The sequence below is a fragment of the Hyperoodon ampullatus genome (assembly GCF_949752795.1).
Source record: "Hyperoodon ampullatus genome assembly, chromosome: 7".
Taxonomy (NCBI): Eukaryota; Metazoa; Chordata; class Mammalia; order Artiodactyla; family Ziphiidae; genus Hyperoodon; species Hyperoodon ampullatus.
In genome coordinates, this window is record NC_136920.1 from 96,242,854 (window position 1) to 96,260,198 (window position 17,345).

The 17,345-nt window shown below is 54.8% G+C and overlaps 1 protein-coding gene across 2 annotated transcripts; it reads left to right on the forward strand.

Annotated features, from left to right (window-relative positions):
• Positions 1–8,267: 8,267 nt before the first annotated feature.
• Positions 8,268–16,646, forward strand: FXYD2 (FXYD domain containing ion transport regulator 2). 2 transcript variants are annotated; one of them, XM_079707891.1, is made up of 8 exons: positions 8,268–8,371; positions 10,841–11,018; positions 11,938–12,031; positions 14,007–14,045; positions 14,241–14,315; positions 15,776–15,812; positions 15,977–16,007; positions 16,495–16,646. In XM_079707891.1, exons 2-7 carry the CDS (start codon positions 10,980–10,982, stop codon positions 15,999–16,001), a joined length of 309 nt encoding a protein of 102 aa, XP_079564017.1. In that variant the 5' UTR covers positions 8,268–8,371; positions 10,841–10,979; the 3' UTR covers positions 16,002–16,007; positions 16,495–16,646. The 2 variants fall into 2 exon arrangements, with proteins under 2 accessions (XP_079564017.1, XP_079564018.1); XM_079707892.1 differs by lacking the exon at positions 8,268–8,371 and having other exon boundaries at positions 10,822–11,018.
• Positions 16,647–17,345: the final 699 nt, after the last annotated feature.

The window sequence follows — 17,345 nt, forward strand, 5'->3', positions numbered from 1 at the left end:
AAAGAACTTGAATATTTGTACGGCCTGTGGTGCTTGAAGGGCTAAAGGGACCGTGTCCTTGGTCAGAGGGAGGAGGTGGCAGCTGCAGGGCCAGCGGGGAGGTGTTTTATTTCCGGGGGTGGGTTTATCTCGGGGGGTGGGTTTATTTCCGGGGGTGGGTTTATTTCCGCTGCTTGACCACTTAGCTGCTCCCCTGCTTCTCCTCGTGCCTCCCCTTCCTCTCCCCTCCTTTACCCGCACCCCTTCTCCTCACCCCTTCCTCCCCCTGCTTCCGCCCTGGTCAGTGGGTTCAGGCTCCACCCCATAGCTGGACCTGTGCCTCCCACATGCCCTGGAGAGAAGGGAATCACGATGGCTTGACCGAGGGCTTGCTGGCCTGGAAGGAAAGGTTCTCACCTGTCCCTTTGGTCACGTCTGGGGCCACTACCTAAGGACAGAGGGGGGTGTGGGTGGGTTACTTGGGTTATGAGCAAAGCCCTTTTACCCTTTCATCTTTCTCTAAACCCAAATACCCCCTCCTCTGTGAAGCCTTCTTGGACTTAAGGTAGATGAGTCCCTTCTTTCTGTGCTCCAGTCACACTGGTTCCTGCCTTTATTTTCATGTTTAATGCTCTATGCCTTGGATCCCAACTGTAGAGGCCCGTTGGATAATGTCCGTCTGGTAAGTGACACAACAGATGGGGGGCATAGGGACCTGGGGTCACCTAGAGCATCCTCCCAAAGACATTCCAATTCAGCTTTTTAAAAAGTACTGTTGGGCAAACAAATACAGCTGTGAGCTGATTCCCTTGGAGGACGCCCATGTGTGGCCCCCACCTCTACGTGTTTTATGTGTCTTTATCATGAGACCCAAGTCCTAGAGGGCAAGGGCTATGTCTTGTTCTGACCTAAGAATGCCTGCAACACCTTACGTTCTCAAAAAAGTCTTCGTAGGGTCTGCCTAGATTCTTTGAGTTGTTTGGAGCTGCAGACTCACAAGGCATGGGTCCTGAGGGACTTGGGGGTCCAGCCACTCACCCCTGGCCACCCCTGGGACATCCGTTTTGCCTGTCCTCCTCCACTGCTTGTGCCTTCAGTCCCCTAGGTCCTTGAAAAGACTGAGGCTTATAGTTGAGGTCAAGCTCAGCACTGTCAACCCAGAGATCATGGTGGTTAAAACATCTCTGGTCATGCTTAAACTTTGGGAATAAGCTAATGACCCCCCAGTCATGGAACACTCACTATGTGTCAGGGAATTTGTAGGCTTTGCAGCAATTTCAGAGAAAGGCTGGATGAAGATCCTTAGAGGCCCCAGGTACACAAAAGTTGGTGGGTACCTCCCCACATTCATTATTGAAAAGAAAACATTAAACTACAAAAATAAGTGTAAGGAAGTCCAGCGGGGAGGTTCTGATTTTTCTCATAATAATTATGTTAACAATAGAGAATGGTAGTTCTCATCTCTAGCATAGATGGAAAATGGTTATCCCTACTCTGGCAGACTCTGAGAACCTACCTATTTTTCCTCCTGGTAATCCAGCATGATATCTGAGCTAGATATTCACATTTTAGATTCTCTCTGATACATTTGTGACTGGTCTAGGGCCACACGGCTGGCAGGTAGAGGAGCTAGGAGTTGAGCCCAGGCTGTCTGTCTCCAGAGCTCGTTATAGTACACACGTGGCCTGGCTTCCTTCTTTAGGAGGCTGATATCCAGATAGAGGAAGAGGATCGTCTGGGCTGGTGATGCTTCTTCTGGAGCCTGGCGGTCCCTTCAGGGCATAAACTAGCTGAACTGTGCTCTGAGGAGAGTCCCGTGAGAGGTGAGTGGTCTGGAAACAAGACACGTAAAGAACAGTCAAAGAAACTGATGATCAAAATAATAACAATAATGAATGAATGGATGCAGCTAACATTTATCAAGCATTTACTATGTGCCAAACACTGGGCTGAGGTCTTCACGTGTACCAACTCATTCAGAACTCACGACTCTGTATGATGGCATCCCTATTTTACAGATGAGGAAACTGAGGCTTGGTGGATCTTGCCTGAGTTTGCACTGCTGGTGGCAAAGCCAGGGTCTAGCCCAGGCCCATCCAGCTCCAAGCCAGTGTGACCCTGTGCCACAGAGCAGAGGACCCAGGCCCATCAGCTGGACGTGAGCAGGAGGTAAAACTTGGCCTATCGTGGGTGAGTGCTTAGTTCCCAGGCTACGGTGATCCAAAACTGGAGTGAGCTCCCAGTCACTGGAAGTGTTCAAGGTGAGGGAAAGTAACCAGCAGATGGGATCCCCTAGGCAAGATGGACTCTGAGAACCTACCCAGAATGACCTAAGTGTCCGGGCCTGAATGGACGACCCCCTCACCGCCCAACCAATGGATGAGCTGCTTCTTCCTCTTTGGTCTAGCACTGCAGGGCCAGGGCAGAAGAATCCAGAATCCAGGCATGGATCACTGCTTAATGTGTGTCTTCCTTCTGGACCAGCACTCCATGCAGGCAGGACTGCGTCTGTCCACTCAGCCTCTAGGCACGCAAGTTATATTTGTGATTTGGTTGAATATAGCAAATGTAACTCGGTTGAACGGGAAAGCTGTCGTGCTGTGCCAGTTCCCAGAAGGGTCTCAGACAGAGATCGCAGGTGTCCTGCACATTTCACCTCCCAGCTGTTCCCCCTGCTTCCCACCTCCCCATGAATTCCACTCCAAAGGTTTTCAAGTCTATTCGCATGAGCTGTTTGTGCTACTTAGTACCACATAAAAAAAGGTCAGTCTGCCTTCTGGGTCCCCCTGGGCTGTGGCCCTCCCCATCCCTTTTTTTTTGCAGGTTGTGGATAGGAACTTGCCAAATTGTTCTTGGAAGAGAGTCAGAGGCACAGTGCAAGCAACAGGGAGAGAGGGGTGGGTGAGGGGTATGCCAGGCTGAAGCACACCCCAAGGTCAGCGGGCTCCTTCTCTTCTTGTGGGGAGGAGGGTTCTGCCCTCCCCAGGATTGTGGGCTGGCAGAGCCAGGGTGGGAGAGCGGTCCAGCTCTGTCTGGTTCACCCAACCTTGTCCCTGGTTGGTCTGCCTCACCCTGGGCCCAGAGAGAGTGAGACAGATGGTGGGGGCTAGGTCAGGTGTGTTTGCCTGAGCCAGGGGAGGAGCCTTGGAAATACCTATCTGTAGGCCGCAGAGAGGGAGAGCGGCCACCTCTCACCATTCGTGTGATTCATTGCTGTCACAGTTGAACTCCAGGGGGCCAGAATCAGCCAGCTCAAGCCAACCGGCTGCTGATTTTATGGAGCCAGCCCTAGCCCCAGCCCCGTGCCTGGTTGCACAATAGTGGGGCACTTTCCAAGGCAGGGATCGCAGAGCAGGTGATGGCGCGATCAGGTATCCTGAGGGACTTGGGGTGTTAGGAGCTGCCAGGTGGTGGGCCCCCTGCACCATCCAGAGGAGTGGGTTCCTGCCTCCCAGCCAGACTTGGAGGTGGCCTGGTGGAACAGAAAGAGGCTCAGGACATTTCCTTGTGTTCCCTCTAGCTGTGTGATCTGGGGCAGACCCCAGTATCTTTGTCAGTTTCCTTCTCTGCAAGATGAAGTCCTTCCTAGCCATGGGGTAAGCTGGGCTCCTGTGTAAACCTGGGAGCCTTGGTTTCCTCAACTGTCCAATGGGCCTATCAATATCTTTCCTGTTACCTCACAGGGTCAGAGTGACACAATGGACATAAAAACACTGAAAATTTTACATGTAGATATTATGTTACTGTCGACAATAACACACAACCTAAAAGTTGAGAATTATGTGTTATTCGGGGGTATTACTGAGGACTATGGTCTGGGGGACAGCCTCTCAGATAGCTCTGCGGAACTGTTCCGAAGAGGTAAGGGAGAAGCCAGGATATATAGGAGTTTTTACTGAAAAACAAACAAACAAAACCATGTACAGCTAAACATGAAAAGATTACTGCTAACCACAAAAACCAGGCATCCCAAGTTAAGGATTTTAGTGCCTTTCTATGTATGGGAAGATGCATGAGTCTGGGCTCATTGAAATTATTCCTTTGATATTCATCTTAATTGCCTAGGGCCAGTATCTTGTTTTTCTTCACCCTATATTCCCCTCAGGGTGCACTGTCACCAGCAGTGGCTGATGGTTTGATGGTGGGCAACATTCATTGTTTACTAATATATGGCAGGCAACATTTTTTGTCCACGTTATTAATATTTATATTACCATCCAGTTCCTTATGTGCTCTTTCTTTGATAGCAGGGTTCCCCTTCTATCTTTTAGACTGGGGTTCAGGTTTTGACTTGTCCATGTACCATGGGAGATTCCTCTTCTGTAAGATGGGTATCTCAAAACTTGCTTGACTAAGTCGTTGGACGGAACGAAGCAGATCAAACAGGCAAGAGTTCTTTGGAACAATCAAGAACCATAAAATGGATGGAATTGTTACCAAGTGATCAGAGATGGGCACCAGACTCAGTGAAGACAGACATTTAACAGACCCCATGATCTGTGTCCTTGAAAAAGCCAGAATAGACTTGGTAGTCTTGTGAAATAAATGCCAAAGATGATTACAAAGCCAGGTGTGAGCCATTTGGGCCATGTCAGTGGAATCCAGAAGGTCATGGAGGAAGACCGGGAGCAGCAAGGGGTGGGCTTGATCCTGGAGGTCTTCCTGGAGGTATTGAGTTGGGACCTGCTTTTCAGAAGTAGGGAAGGATGTGGTTACTGGAAGGAGAAGGGCTGCAGCTGGAGAGAAACAGCCTCTGTTCTAGTTCAAGCCCAGACGTGACTTCTTAGAAAAGTCAAGAATGCATTTCTCTCCAGGGTATTCACTGTGGGAGAGGTGGGTCAAACGGGTTTGCCCTTGTCACCAGCTGTAGAAACGGAAGAGGACGTCCCCATCTCCTGCCTGCTCGGGGAGCAGAAAGACCTGGGCGACCTTGGCTCTGAGTACATTGCCCTTTGGCAGCTCCCAGGACCTGTGTGCCCCATGGCTTGCGCCATCTTGAAGCCAACAATTAAGGAATGGACCCTCCAGGGCCCACCCCCTCCCAGCCCTGCCTTATAAGACCCCAGGGACCCTGGCATCCACAGCCACAGCAGGAGCCAGGAGCCAGCGTTCCTTGGGGTTTGGGACATCTGGGCAACACAGATGGGGCCTGAGAGTCACCACCTTCCCTGCCGAGGGACCACGCATGCCATGCAGCTGAAGACGGACCTGAGCCGGGAATTGGGGCTTTCTAGGGGCTTCTGGCTTCTCTCCAGCTGTGAGCCAGCACCAGGAGGATTGGCTGGGGGCCTGGAGTCCAAGGCTGTGCCCTCTGCTGTGCAGCCCCCCACACCCAGGGCAGGTGGATCTGGAGGATCCCATCTCGAGGAGACTGGTGATGAGGTCCTTTGCCTCGTTGCTGGCTCTTGAGCACCAGGGAGACAAAACTCAGCCGATGTCCCAGTCTGTTAACTCCCTACCCCACGAGCCCAGCCATGACCACCCCAGACGGTTGGCCAAGGCTGAGGAATCGGGAGACAAAGGAGACCTGCTGGGGGAAGACAGGAGAGGCTGAGGCACGTCGACTGAGGACACTGTCCCTCTGGACAGGCAGCACGGAAGGAGGGATCTGGAAGTTGGGGCTACCTCTCCACACCTCCCAAATTGCACCTTGATTTCTGGGTCTTGGGGCAAACAGCAGAGTGTGCCCCTCTTTGGCTCTAGCCTGGAACAACAGACAGAGGAGGAGGGGTTGGGGGTCTTTGCCTTGTGGTCTTTCCAGGATGGAAGAGTGGTGCTCCCACCCCAGTTGCCCCCATTTCCCAGAAAAGACTGGAAGAACAAGAGGTAGGGCCAGATGCCAGCAGGAAACAGCCATTTTGCATGGGGTTTCGGGGGAGGAAGGGAAGGCTGGGGATGCCGCGTGGGTGGTTGGCTGGCAGAGATCATGCTGAGGGTCAGGGACAGAAAGGCACCCCAAGAGCCTGCTTTAAAGATCACCCCACTGACGACTGAGCCCAGGGAAGGGATTACCGCGAGTGTCCTTGTCTCCTGGAGGGCCGGCTCAGGGTGAGGGTAGTGAAGCTGGCACTTATTAGGACCCTCTTGGCCAGGCCTTCTACCTACACCACATCTATTCCTGCGACAGCCCTGCAAGGTAGGTGCTATCATCCCATTTTATAGATGGGAGAAGAGAACTGGGAGAGGTAACCTTCCCCAGCATCACGCAATCCGTAGTAAGGAGTCAGGATGCAACAGGATTTAAGCGTGGGTGCATCTGTCTGCAAGGAACCCCTGTGCTGCTCGCAGAGGTGCGTGGGGGGAGGCTTCCCTGGGCTTCTCTCCGGGGGATCGTGGCCATGATCCAGGTTGAAGGAGCCAGGGCCTCCCTGGAAGGCTGTAGGGTGTCTCTGAGGTGTGTGGGGGGGTCCCTGTCCCCAGCGTCAGCCAGGCTGATGACCTCAGTCAGGACAAGGAAGGACTTGGGTGTGGGTGAGGTGAGAGGGGCAGGACCTCCTTGACTCTTAACACCTGGCTTCCCCTGAACAGACAAACGAACACTTTTATGAAAATTGCTGCAGGGCTCCAGGTGAAGCGCTGGAGGGGAGCAGAGGGCGGGGGCCGGGGAACTCCCCAGGAAGGACTCTGGGGAAGCCGTCGGCTGGGGGTGGGGTGTGCTGGCCACTCGCTGTCTCTCCGTGGGGACAAACTAGTTCTTGCTACTTATTACAGGTGATTTCATGGGAAGAGGCTGCGTTAGGCAAGTTGTGGGTCTGCCTGTGCAGCTGGCAAAATTATTTCACCTCTGGAACTAATCCATTCAGTTAACAAAACTAGGGATCCACTAAGTGCCAGGCCCTGTTCTAGGCACTGGGGATCTAGGAATGAACAGAACCAACAAAACTCCTTGCTCTCCTGGAGCTTAAGTTTTAGTTAGGAGAGAAATGAGAAGCAAGATAAGGAAAATATGTATTTAATCAGATATAGTAAGTGCTACAAAAAAAACCCCGAATTTGAAATGTTGCAGAGTGGGTGTGTAAATATTAGGTGGGGATGCAAGGAAGGGTCTTTGCAGTCAGTCTTTGAAGAATGACCTGAGCAAATTCAGCCAGGAAGTTCTCTGGAGGAAGAGTCTTCAGGAAGAGGGAATAGCCATGTGAAGGTCCTGAGGCTGGAGCGTGTCTGGAGGATTAGAGGACCATAAAGGGGACCAGTGTGGCTGGAGTGGAGAGAAGGTCAGAGAGGTCAGCCCTTTATCTAGAAGCCAGATAAAGACGGGCTTCTAGGACACAGCAAGGGCTAGACTGGGACTAAAGGCCCATCTAGCCCCGAGATTTAGGAACTTCTCCAAGTGCCCAACCTGGGGAATGTCTGCTTGGCACTCTGGGCCGTGAGCACGCAGTTTTCCACTTGGGAACATGTGACTAGGCCTGGTCTTGTGAGAAGCTAGGTCCCTGGGCAGGTGGGCCCCTGCCTCGTGGGGAAGGGACGAGGAGCCTGGAGGCAGGGCTACCTGCTGGGGGGGTGGCCCCCCAGGACAGATCTCAGCCCAGTCAGACAACCCCCTCCAGGCCTGCCTGTCTCTATTTCCAGAGTGTTTTCCAGCCTGGGCAGCTCTGAGGGGGTGTCATGAGTCACCCCCTCAGGGCAGGAAGCTTTGCTAAGGAGGGACAGAGTGGTGGGTGTCATCTGACCAGAGCCAAGGGTCAGTGTCTGGGCCCAGACCCTGCTTTTCAGTGTCTGTGTTGGGATGGCCGAGCAGGGCGACCCACAAGGAAGGGACCTGAGGACGATCCTGTGGTCCCAAGTGAGCCACACAGACTGCTTATTTGTTTTCTTTCTCTGTGGCCACTTATATTTTATTTTTTTTATTGGAGTATAGTTGCTTTACAGTACTGTGTTAGTTTATACTGTACAGCAAAGTGAATCAGCTATACGTATACATATAGCCCCTCTTTTTTGGATTTCCTTCCCATTTAGGTCACCACGGAGTATTGAGCAGAGTTCCCTGTGCTATACAGTAGGTTCTCATTGGTTGTCTATTTTATACATAGTATTAATAGTGTATATGTGTCAATCCCAGTCTCCCAGTTCATCCCACCCCCCACCCCCCACCTGCTTCCCCCTTGGTCAGAGTGCTTATTGCAGCCTTGCTCCAGGCCCTGTCAGGGGCCTCAGGGGCCAGGGAACAGGGTCTTGGCTGAGCCAGGGTAGGGGCTGCTCTGCCTTCCCGCTCCCACTGTTGGCTCCTGGCTCCAGCTGGGAGGCCGGCCCTCCATACCTGCCTTCCCACTGGAAGTGCTCTCTTCTGTCCACCCTGCACTGCGGCACCAATCGGCAGCCCTCAGAGGCCTCACTAAGCTGCTGGTATCTCCTGCTGGGCCGCTGGGCGGATCTGACATCATAGCCTCAGGTAAGTCACTGGGGGCTAAGTGGGGGGTCCCAGCTGAGGAAGGGTGGGTCACACACCGGCTCCCCATCTCTGCCCAGGTCCCGGGGTGACACAAGAGGCTGCAGCTGGTGCCTCGGGCCCCGGGCCGTGGCCTGGAAACATTCCCTCCCCACCCAGGGCAGCTTCCAAGGACCTGCTGCAGGTCTGCCCAGTCCCAGCGGACTCCTAGCTCGAGAACAAGGCAGGATCATCAGGGCCAAGGCCTGACTGGGCTGGAGGAGTGAGGTGTCGCTGAGTAAAGGCCCGGGGGAACCCACACGTGCCCCTGAGTGTCTCCCTCAGCTGCCTCAAGGGCAGGTGGAGAGCAAGGGCTCTGATTCCACAGGCTGTGGCCCCGGCCAGTGCCCTCCTGGCTCCTGGTGACCTTTGCAGGCACCTTGGGCCGCACGGAGGCTGCTGGCTGTGGCATCTCTCCCCAGTGCTCTGCCTTCCCGCTCCCACTGCTTTCTGTGGCTCACAGCTTCCCCCTTCCTCAGATCACTGTGGAGGTCAGAGAATCTCCCCCACTCCCACGTGGATTCTGGCCCAGCCTGCCCCGGCAGGCAGGCAGGCAAGCCAGCAGGCAGGCAGGTAGGCAAGTAGGCAGGTAGGCAAGCCAGCAGGCAGGCAGGCAGGCAGGCAGGCAGGCAGGTAGGTAGGCAGGCAGGCAGGCAGGTAGGCAGGCAGGCAGGCAGGTAGGCAGGCAGGCAGGCAGGCAGGCAGGTAGGCAGGCAGGCAGGCAGGCAGGCAGGCAGGCAGGCAGGCAGGCAGGCAGGTAGGCAGGTAGGCAGGCAGGCAGGCAGGCAGGCAGGTAGGCAGGCAGGCAGGCAGGCAGGCAGGCAGGCAGGCAGGCACGAGATGAAGGCTCCCTTGCCAGTCCCTCCTCCCTGCCTTTGTCTCTTCCTGCCCGTGGGCTCAGCTGGGGTGTGGAGGGAGGGAGGGCCACTCTTCCCATCCAGGCCCTGGGTCACTAGCACCTCATAACTTTCTCTTCCACTGAGGACACAGCCAGCAGCTCCTGCCATGGACAGGTGGTACCTGGGTGAGTCCCCTGAACCCCATCCCCCCACCTGCTCAGACTCTGACACAGGTGTCCACCCCATCACTTTCAAGTGCACCCCCAGCTCCCCAGGAGTACAGGAAAAGCAGAAACGAGGAGAGGCGGGATTTCTAAACAAGGGCATCTGGGTATGGGTCCTGGGTGTGCCGTCATCTCTGCTCCCAGCATCTCTGAGCTGCAAGAGCTAGGAAGGCAACTTGTGCAACAGCCCCCTTTCTGTCTGTGTGTCCATCTGTCTGTCTGTCCATCTGCAGGAACTCTGAAGCCAGACTGCTGGGTTCAGAGCTTGGTTCCCCCACTTCGTAGCTGCCTGGCCCCTGGCAAGTTATTTTACTTCTCTGTACCTCAGTTTCTTCATCTATAAAATGGGGATGATAATAATGCCTTCCTTGCCTCATAGAGTTGCTGTGATGATTAAATGAGTTAATTTTTGTAAAGTGTTTAGAACAGAGCCTTGCATATAGAGTTAAAAATGCAGCTACTGATTTGCTTTCCCTATTTCTCTTGTCTTCTATCATCTATCTATCTACCTATCTATCCATCTATCATCTTCATCATCATCATCATCTATCATAGTCATTCATCTATCTATCATCTATCTATCTATCTATCTATCTATCTATCTATCTATCAACTTTCTACCTATTTTTATACTCCAGAAAGAATCCACAGTGGCTTACAAAGATAGACAAAATGTACTAAGATACCAAGATAATGTATAATAAGGAGGTACCAGTGTCTGTGTGGAGGGCCCCCGGAGTTTTGGGAGTACAGCCATGGGGGCTTTCTAGCTCTGGTTTTGTCCCTGACTGGGTGTTTCAGGCAAGTCCCTCAACCTCCCTGCCCTCAGTCTTCCTGGGCTGCCCAGTGGGGATCATGGCACTGCCCTGGCCACCTTCAGGGTCATTGTGGAGTCAATGACCAGCTCAGTTTCTTTATCTGTGGAATGGAGCAAGCATGCATTCAGCAGGACAATGCATGCAAGAACTTGACACATGCTCAGCCCCTACCAAATGTTAGCTCTGTTGTATTTTCATGAATATTCATCACTTGGCCCTGAAAGCAGAAGAGCTGAATGGGTGTCTCGGCTCCTGGTCTGCAGGCCGTGACATTTCCCCTTTCCATCTCACCCTCATGTTCATTTTGCTGGAAGGTGGTTGGCTTTTCTGGGTCTGACAGTGTATGACAGTAACAATAATGACACTTACTGTGTACCAGGCCCCCTGCCACACCCTTTACTGCATTATCTCACTTTCTCCTCATCACAACCCATTCTACGGATGAGGAGACTGAGGCACACAGAGGTTAAGTAACTTGACAGAGGCCATATACTTAGCAAGTGGAGGAGCCAGGAAATGCACTCAAACCTTGATCCCCTGCCACTGCTCCAGGAAGATTAATAGATGGAGTCCTTTTGAAGGACTAACCCACCCCTGATGGACACTGACTGCTGACCTTGGCCCTTTGGCTACAACTGAGCATCAGCCTCTTCTGGAAGCCAATTCGATTGATTAGAACTCAGCCAGGAATATGAGCATCCATGGAGTACCCAGTGCTGCGGTCCCCAAGGTGAGTGGGGCCACAGTAGAGGAGGGAGGAGGCCTTGGAAGTGTGGGAAATTTCCTGATTCCTAAAGCTGAGGGTGTGGCTCTCAGTCTCCACCTTGCCTCTCACCGCTCTGTGCCCTTGAGCCAGGGCCCTACCCTCTCTGTGCCTCAGATGCCTCATCTGTAAAATGGGGAAATAACACAAAGTGCAAGGAACTAATAGGAACGTGTTTTGCAAATCATGAAAACAAGGCGCTCTCCCTGTGGCAGGGCTTGGTCCCTCCTGAGGGAGCCTACCGTGTAACAGTGGGAAACTGGCTGGAGAAGGAAACTGCCAGAGGCTGCAGGAGACGAGGGGTTGGTTAGGGATGACACTGACTGAGGTGTGAGCTGTTAGATGCAGCCTGGATGGATGAAGAAGATAACAGAAGAAAGGGCGTTCCCAGGCAGCGAAGGCCTGGAGGTGTGAACGTGCATGGGGGGCTCAGATGGGCTGTGAGGCAGGAGGGGCCGGGTACCCTGGGACCAGAGTGCCAGACAAGACACATCAGCCAAAACAACGATCTCCATAGCGGTGGGTGAGGTGGGCCGCTGCTAGGGTCAGGGGCCTCCATGGGACCCCCGACCTTGCCCCCCAGGCTGTAGTATACACGGAATATATTTCGAAACTCCCACTTCCCCATTGTCACAGCCCCAGCCGTGACCTCTCCGGCTGGGGGAAGGACACCACGGCTGATCTGTCCCCGGCACTTCTCTCTGGAAATTTCCTTGGGGAGGGTTTGGAAAGCCGGCCAACTCCTCCCTGCCCCTGCTGCCCCTGCACCTCCTCATGCCTCAGCAGGAGCCCCACTATCCACACCAGGGCCTTTCTTGTGACCAGGGTAAATATTACCTGGCACTGTTAATGTTTAATGTCTCCCCCATCCCTGGCCACCCCACAGCCAGGCACTCTCCCCGAAGCAGAGGCAGCGGGAAGAGGGCAGTGGGACGTGCCCGGTCTGCGGGGGGACATGGCAGGGTTGTCGACAGATGACGGTGAGTGTGTGTGTGCGTGTGAAGCATTAGGTGCCTCGGACCATCTTTGGAGGCTGAGCAGGACCCCACTCTTCCGCCTCCTGGCACCCCTGCCTTCCAAGAGTACCCGCCGCCCCTGCCTCCTCCCGTGCCAGCCTTCCTGCTAAGAAAATTTGCTTTTAAAAGAGGATCCCACCTTAACTCCAAAGAAATCTAGCTTGAATGGTGGAACCTTGGGTGCCAAGTAGGAGCTGCTGGGGGGTAGGGAGTGGTGAGCTTCTATCTTGACTTTCTGGCATGCATTGGTCCTGGTTCCATGTATCTTTGGGACTGTTTAAGCTCAGAGCAGGAGGCAGATGGGGGTCAGGCTGGCTGGGGCAGGAGTGGGCCCCTCTGCTCAGCCTTCTCAGGCTGGCTTTGGGGTGAGAGGCCCAAGTTCACGACACGCGCCCAGAAGTCATCCTGCGAACGAGGGTGATCAGGCCTGGAATCCAGTGGGCCTTCTGTTGTCTGTGGTGGTCTTAGAGCCAGATCTAGAAAAGATGAGGGCTTTGGGTGGGGGCTGGCTCATCCAATGGCTCAAGACGCGGTGGTCAGGGAGGAGACGGGTTCCTGGTATGGTGAGGGGAGCTGTGAGTTTGCTCATGGCTCTGACACTAATGCCCCATGTGACCTTGAACAAGACCTGAACCGAATCTGGGGAGACAACTTCGGAGGCCTTCTGCATGGTGACGGGTGCCTGGGCCCCCCCATAGGCTCCCTTGGCCTCAGGCCCTACAGGCCCAGGAGCAGACCCCTTCTAGCCTGTTATCTCCTTGCCTAGGGCGGGTGTACCGCCAGGACAGCTGGGCTCACCGGGCCCCACGGCCCAGGCACAGTTCAGCACAGCCTGGGAGGTGCCAACTGGTGCGTTCCTTTGACCTTGGGCACTGCTTCCCTAGTGCCAAGAAGGGGCTCAAGTAGGGCAGAGAAAAGGGGCCACCCTAGCCGTGGCAGAAAAGCTCTGGCCAGGTGCCCTCCAGCTGCCCAACAGTGAGTGTGCTCAGTTTACAGGGCCAGAAGCAGAGCCATGATATCTGCTTGGGGCTGGAGACTGGACTGAACCACTTGGCCTTGAAATGTCTCCTTTCTCCTGACCATGTGACAGGCAGCCCAGCAAAGGGGTTAAGCACCTAGATTCTTAACAACCAATTGCCTGGGTTCATTCCCAGCTCGACCCTTTTCTAGGTGTGTGACTGTGGGTGAGTTGCTTTGCCCCTCTGTGCCTCCATCTTCTCATGGATTATATTGGAAGAATATTAATGCCTCATAGGGTTGTTACAATGGTTAAATGAGCTACTGCTTTGTTAGCCTCAGCCTGGCACATGGTAAGCACAATACATTAATGCTTCTGAAATAAATTTGCTTCCTCCTGAGGACAGCAACGTAGGAGAGAAGAATCTAGAAACATGGGTCCAAGATCCAGTTCTGCCTCCAACTTTCATTGGGACTTTAGACAAGTCTTCAAAGTGGGCCTCAGTTTCCTCCTTCTGCTCAGTGAACGTTAAGGTTCTATTTATTTATTTATTCATCCATTCACTTCACAAATATTTGCCAAGTACCTTGTAGTTGATTATTTATATGGAGAGAGGTTGCTGGTGAGTCTTATGGGAGATGCCTCTGTTGGCCTTTTCTTACTTTTGTATGAAGCAAGGAGAGGAAGGAACCAGCCCCTACCAGAGGTGCCAGAGGCCTCCACAGGCATCGTGGGTCCCTGCTTTGGAGGCACAGTATTTGGTCCCAAGCCGATTGCTGGGAGCCGCCTAGGGCAGTGGGGGCAGCGGCATTAGCAGACTCAGCAGCCCCTGCTCGTGGATGTCTCTCCACCAGCCTCGCCTGGCCCCCTTGGACCCCTAGGGGTGCTGGGATGGGAAGGATGGGAGTTCCACTGTTTCTGTGGCTGAAACACACCACTGTCGGTGACTCACCCTTCACCCACTTCTGGCTCTCTCCTCAGGTGGCAGCCCCAAGGAGGACGTGGACCCATTCTCCTATGGTGAGCCTGGTGGGCCCCTCCTCCGCACCCTTCCTGAGCACCGCCCCCCCACCATGTAACCCTGGTTCCTGGTCTCTCCCAGCCCTGGGTTATGCGTCCCCCACCTTCGCCAGTTACTGTAGGGCTGCTGCCAGGTTGGCTGCAGGGAGGGGTCTGGGATCACTCATTCCACTTCCTTGCTCTCTCCTCCCTCAGACTATGAGACTGTCCGCAACGGGGGCCTGATCTTCGCTGCCCTGGCCTTCATCGTGGGGCTTATCATCATCCTCAGTAAGTGAGGCCTTCTTGTGGGAAGTGGGGTGCTGCTGGGGACACATCTCAAAGCCACTGAGCGCACTGGCTTCCCAGGTGTGGGGGGGAGAGCCCTCTTGCCCCCTTCCCAGATCCCGGAAGGGGGAAGTGAGTTTCTAGGATGCCCTCCCCTCCCCCACGCAGGATGTGGAAACGGAGGGCCACCTTGATGAAAAGAGGAGTCTTGGATGCCCCGCTGCTTGGTCCTCAGACCACCCAGGAGGTTCCTTCTTCCTCCAGTGCGCCCTCCAGTGGATGCTGGGGGGAAGGCTGTGGAGATGGGAGAGCTGGCTTTCAGCGGCCCTGGGAAGCTCCAGTGCACGTGGAGCCAGGCGAAGGGAGGGAACCAGCCTCCACTGGACACCTCCTCCCCTAGATCTGGATGCTTTCTTGGCTTGAGCTACATCTCGGCCCATTTAATCCTCTTGGCAACACTGAGGGATGGCCACCAATGTCACCATTTTGCAGATGAAAAACCAGACCCATCCTGAGAGGTGCAGCAAGCTGCCTGAGGTTCCGTAGCTGAATAGGAAGCAGAGCGGGTTCAGCCGCAACCACCTCCACCAACCCCCTGCCTGCTGCCAGAAGGCAACCGTGCCTGGCAGCCAGAGGCCTTAGGCACCCCTGTTAGTTTACCATGGATCCCCTACTCTCTGGGCCTCAGTTTGCTCATCTGTTAAATGGGGATGATCCCACTTGCCTCAGAAGGTTAGGGCTGGCAGCCAAAGACACAGCAGCCAAGAAAGCACTCAGAAGGATCCAGCATAGGCATGGGATGTTCTAGGGGAGAAAAGGGTCCTGGCTCCAGCTCCAGCCCCAGCAGGCACACAGCAGGAGCTTAATAAATGCTCGTGGACTTGTTCAGGTGCAACCAGAAGAAACATACACAGAAACACACCAATGAAAAGAAGAGAGAGAATGTAGCAGATATACCTCTGTGTCCTGGGATTCTAACACATACATGGGCGGTGCCCCACCTCCTGACGGCTGCACTTTGCAGACGTGGCCAGTCTCCCCGATTCCCCTGGAGGCTCCCTGGTGGCAGTGTTGAGCACATAGGAGGTGGAAGGCAGATGGACAGGAGCAGGGGTCTTGGCTCTGGACTTCCTGCCATTCTTCTCCAAGAGCTTCTTGAGCAGCTTCTGCATGCCCAGCACCACGCAGGGGGCACCACAATGGCCCAGGCTCAGCACCACTCTCAGTGCACTCACAGTCCCCCACGGAGTCACTGCAGTGAATGTTTGTTGACTGACCAATTGACTGACTTGGGCTTCTGAATGCTTATGGTGCAGCCCTATATATAGAGAGACAGTCAACTGTGGCCTCCAAGGCAGACACCAAGCGGTACAGGCAGGTGGGAGGGAGGAGGGAATACAGAGCCGAGTCCTCCAGGGCAGAGAGGGTCTCCTTGGAAAACTAACCTCCTGTTTCTCTTTAAGGCAGACGATTCCGCTGCGGGGGCAGGAAGAAGCACCGGTGCGTGCGTGCCTTCCTGGGTGACTGATGGGGTGGGCGGGGCAGGGGCGGGAGGAGCATGTGGAGGAGTTTGGTCACTGAGGCCTGTGAGGAGGGTCTACAACTTCGGGGACCCCTGAACTCACCAACCCCCCAACTTACCTGTCTGCTTTCCTCCATCCCAGGCAAGTTCCCGAAGATGAGCTGTAACGAGAGGTAGGTTTGTTAGGGGCGGGCAAGGGCGGTGGCCGGGGATGGCTGTGGATAATAAGGAAGAGGTGGGGACGAGCTGGGACGGACGTCAGGGTCTTTCATCCATCAGCCGGGCGTCTGTCACCCTCATGTGTTTTTTTTATTACGCGGGCCTCTCACTGCTGTGGCCTCTCCCGTTGCGGAGCACAGGCTCCGGACGCGCAGGCTCAGCGGCCATGGCTCACGGGCCCAGCCGCTCCGCGGCATGTGGGATCTTCCCGGACCGGGGCACGAACCCGTGTCCCCTGCATCGGCAGGCGGACTCTCAACCACTGCGCCACCAGGGAAGCCCCTTCTCATGTGTTTTTAAACGATGGCCAAGTGCCTGGCGTGGCATGTGTAGCCAAGGGAGGCTGCCGAGACATGCCAGGGTGAGGTAAGATGAATAAGGAATGAAAGGAGAGTCCCGCTTTGCCCCCTCACAGCCCCAATCCTGTCTTTGTCTTTGCAGAGCCAGCCGTGTCCACCATTGCACCGGGGCTGCTTGGGAAGCCCTCCCTAAAGCTATAGGTCTTAGTCCCCGGAACTGCCAGGCCCTCGGGCTGAAGGAAGCCCCGGGTTCCGCATGACCCCGTGCTGATAATAAAGCCGGCCTTAGAGACGGCTCCTTCCCTGGCCTGCCTCCCTCCCTCCTTCTCTCCTGTAACTGCCACCATCCGCTCCTCCAGGTCGGAGTCCATACAGCCCGGTCCCTTGTTTTTCAATTATTCGCTCAGGCGCCCATGCCTACTTAAGCAGGAAGTTCAGTACCATCCCCTCTAGGACTTTCCTAGCGATGCCAAGGACCCCAGGGACAGAGGGCTCAGCCTGCCTTCCAAATGCCAGGCAGAGAGAAAGCCGGGAAGGTGAAGGTCACAGGTTCAAAGCCGCTGGGTCTGTTGGAGCTGCCTGATCATCGGCCCAGGCCTTGGGTGGGGCTGTTGGAGCTCTCCAGTGGGAGAAGCTGCAGCCATGCCCTGCGCTGCCACAGATGTAGCTGTTTGTGGCCATATTATGTGCTCTGCCGTTTCCCCAGGTGCACCAGCGTGCCAGGGTGGGTGGGTCTAGGTGTCCGGGCGGGGGCCTCAGCACATGCTGTCTTCCTATCCCCTTCCTGACCCTGGTGCTAAGCTCCAGCCACCCCTTTTCCACTCGTGGGGCCAGGGGGCCTCAGCTGGACCTAACCTCATCCACCTATTTGGGTGCTGACTTGGTTAACCCCAGGGCCAGGGGCCAGAAAGTGGACGGTGAGGGTGGGCCCCTTGTTAGCCGTTTCCTCCAGCCCACTGTCCACTCTGGCAGGCACTCACCCAGGACAACTTC

Bases quoted from the DNA above. Each gene is read 5' to 3' on its own strand.
- FXYD2 (XM_079707891.1), top strand. From the start codon at position 10,980: ATGAGCATCCATGGAGTACCCAGTGCTGCGGTCCCCAAG. The intron at 14,046-14,240 runs GTGAGCCTGGTG...CTCCTCCCTCAG, and splicing joins CGTGGACCCATTCTCCTATG to ACTATGAGACTGTCCGCAAC. The intron at 15,813-15,976 runs GTGCGTGCGTGC...CCTCCATCCCAG, and splicing joins GGGGGCAGGAAGAAGCACCG to GCAAGTTCCCGAAGATGAGC.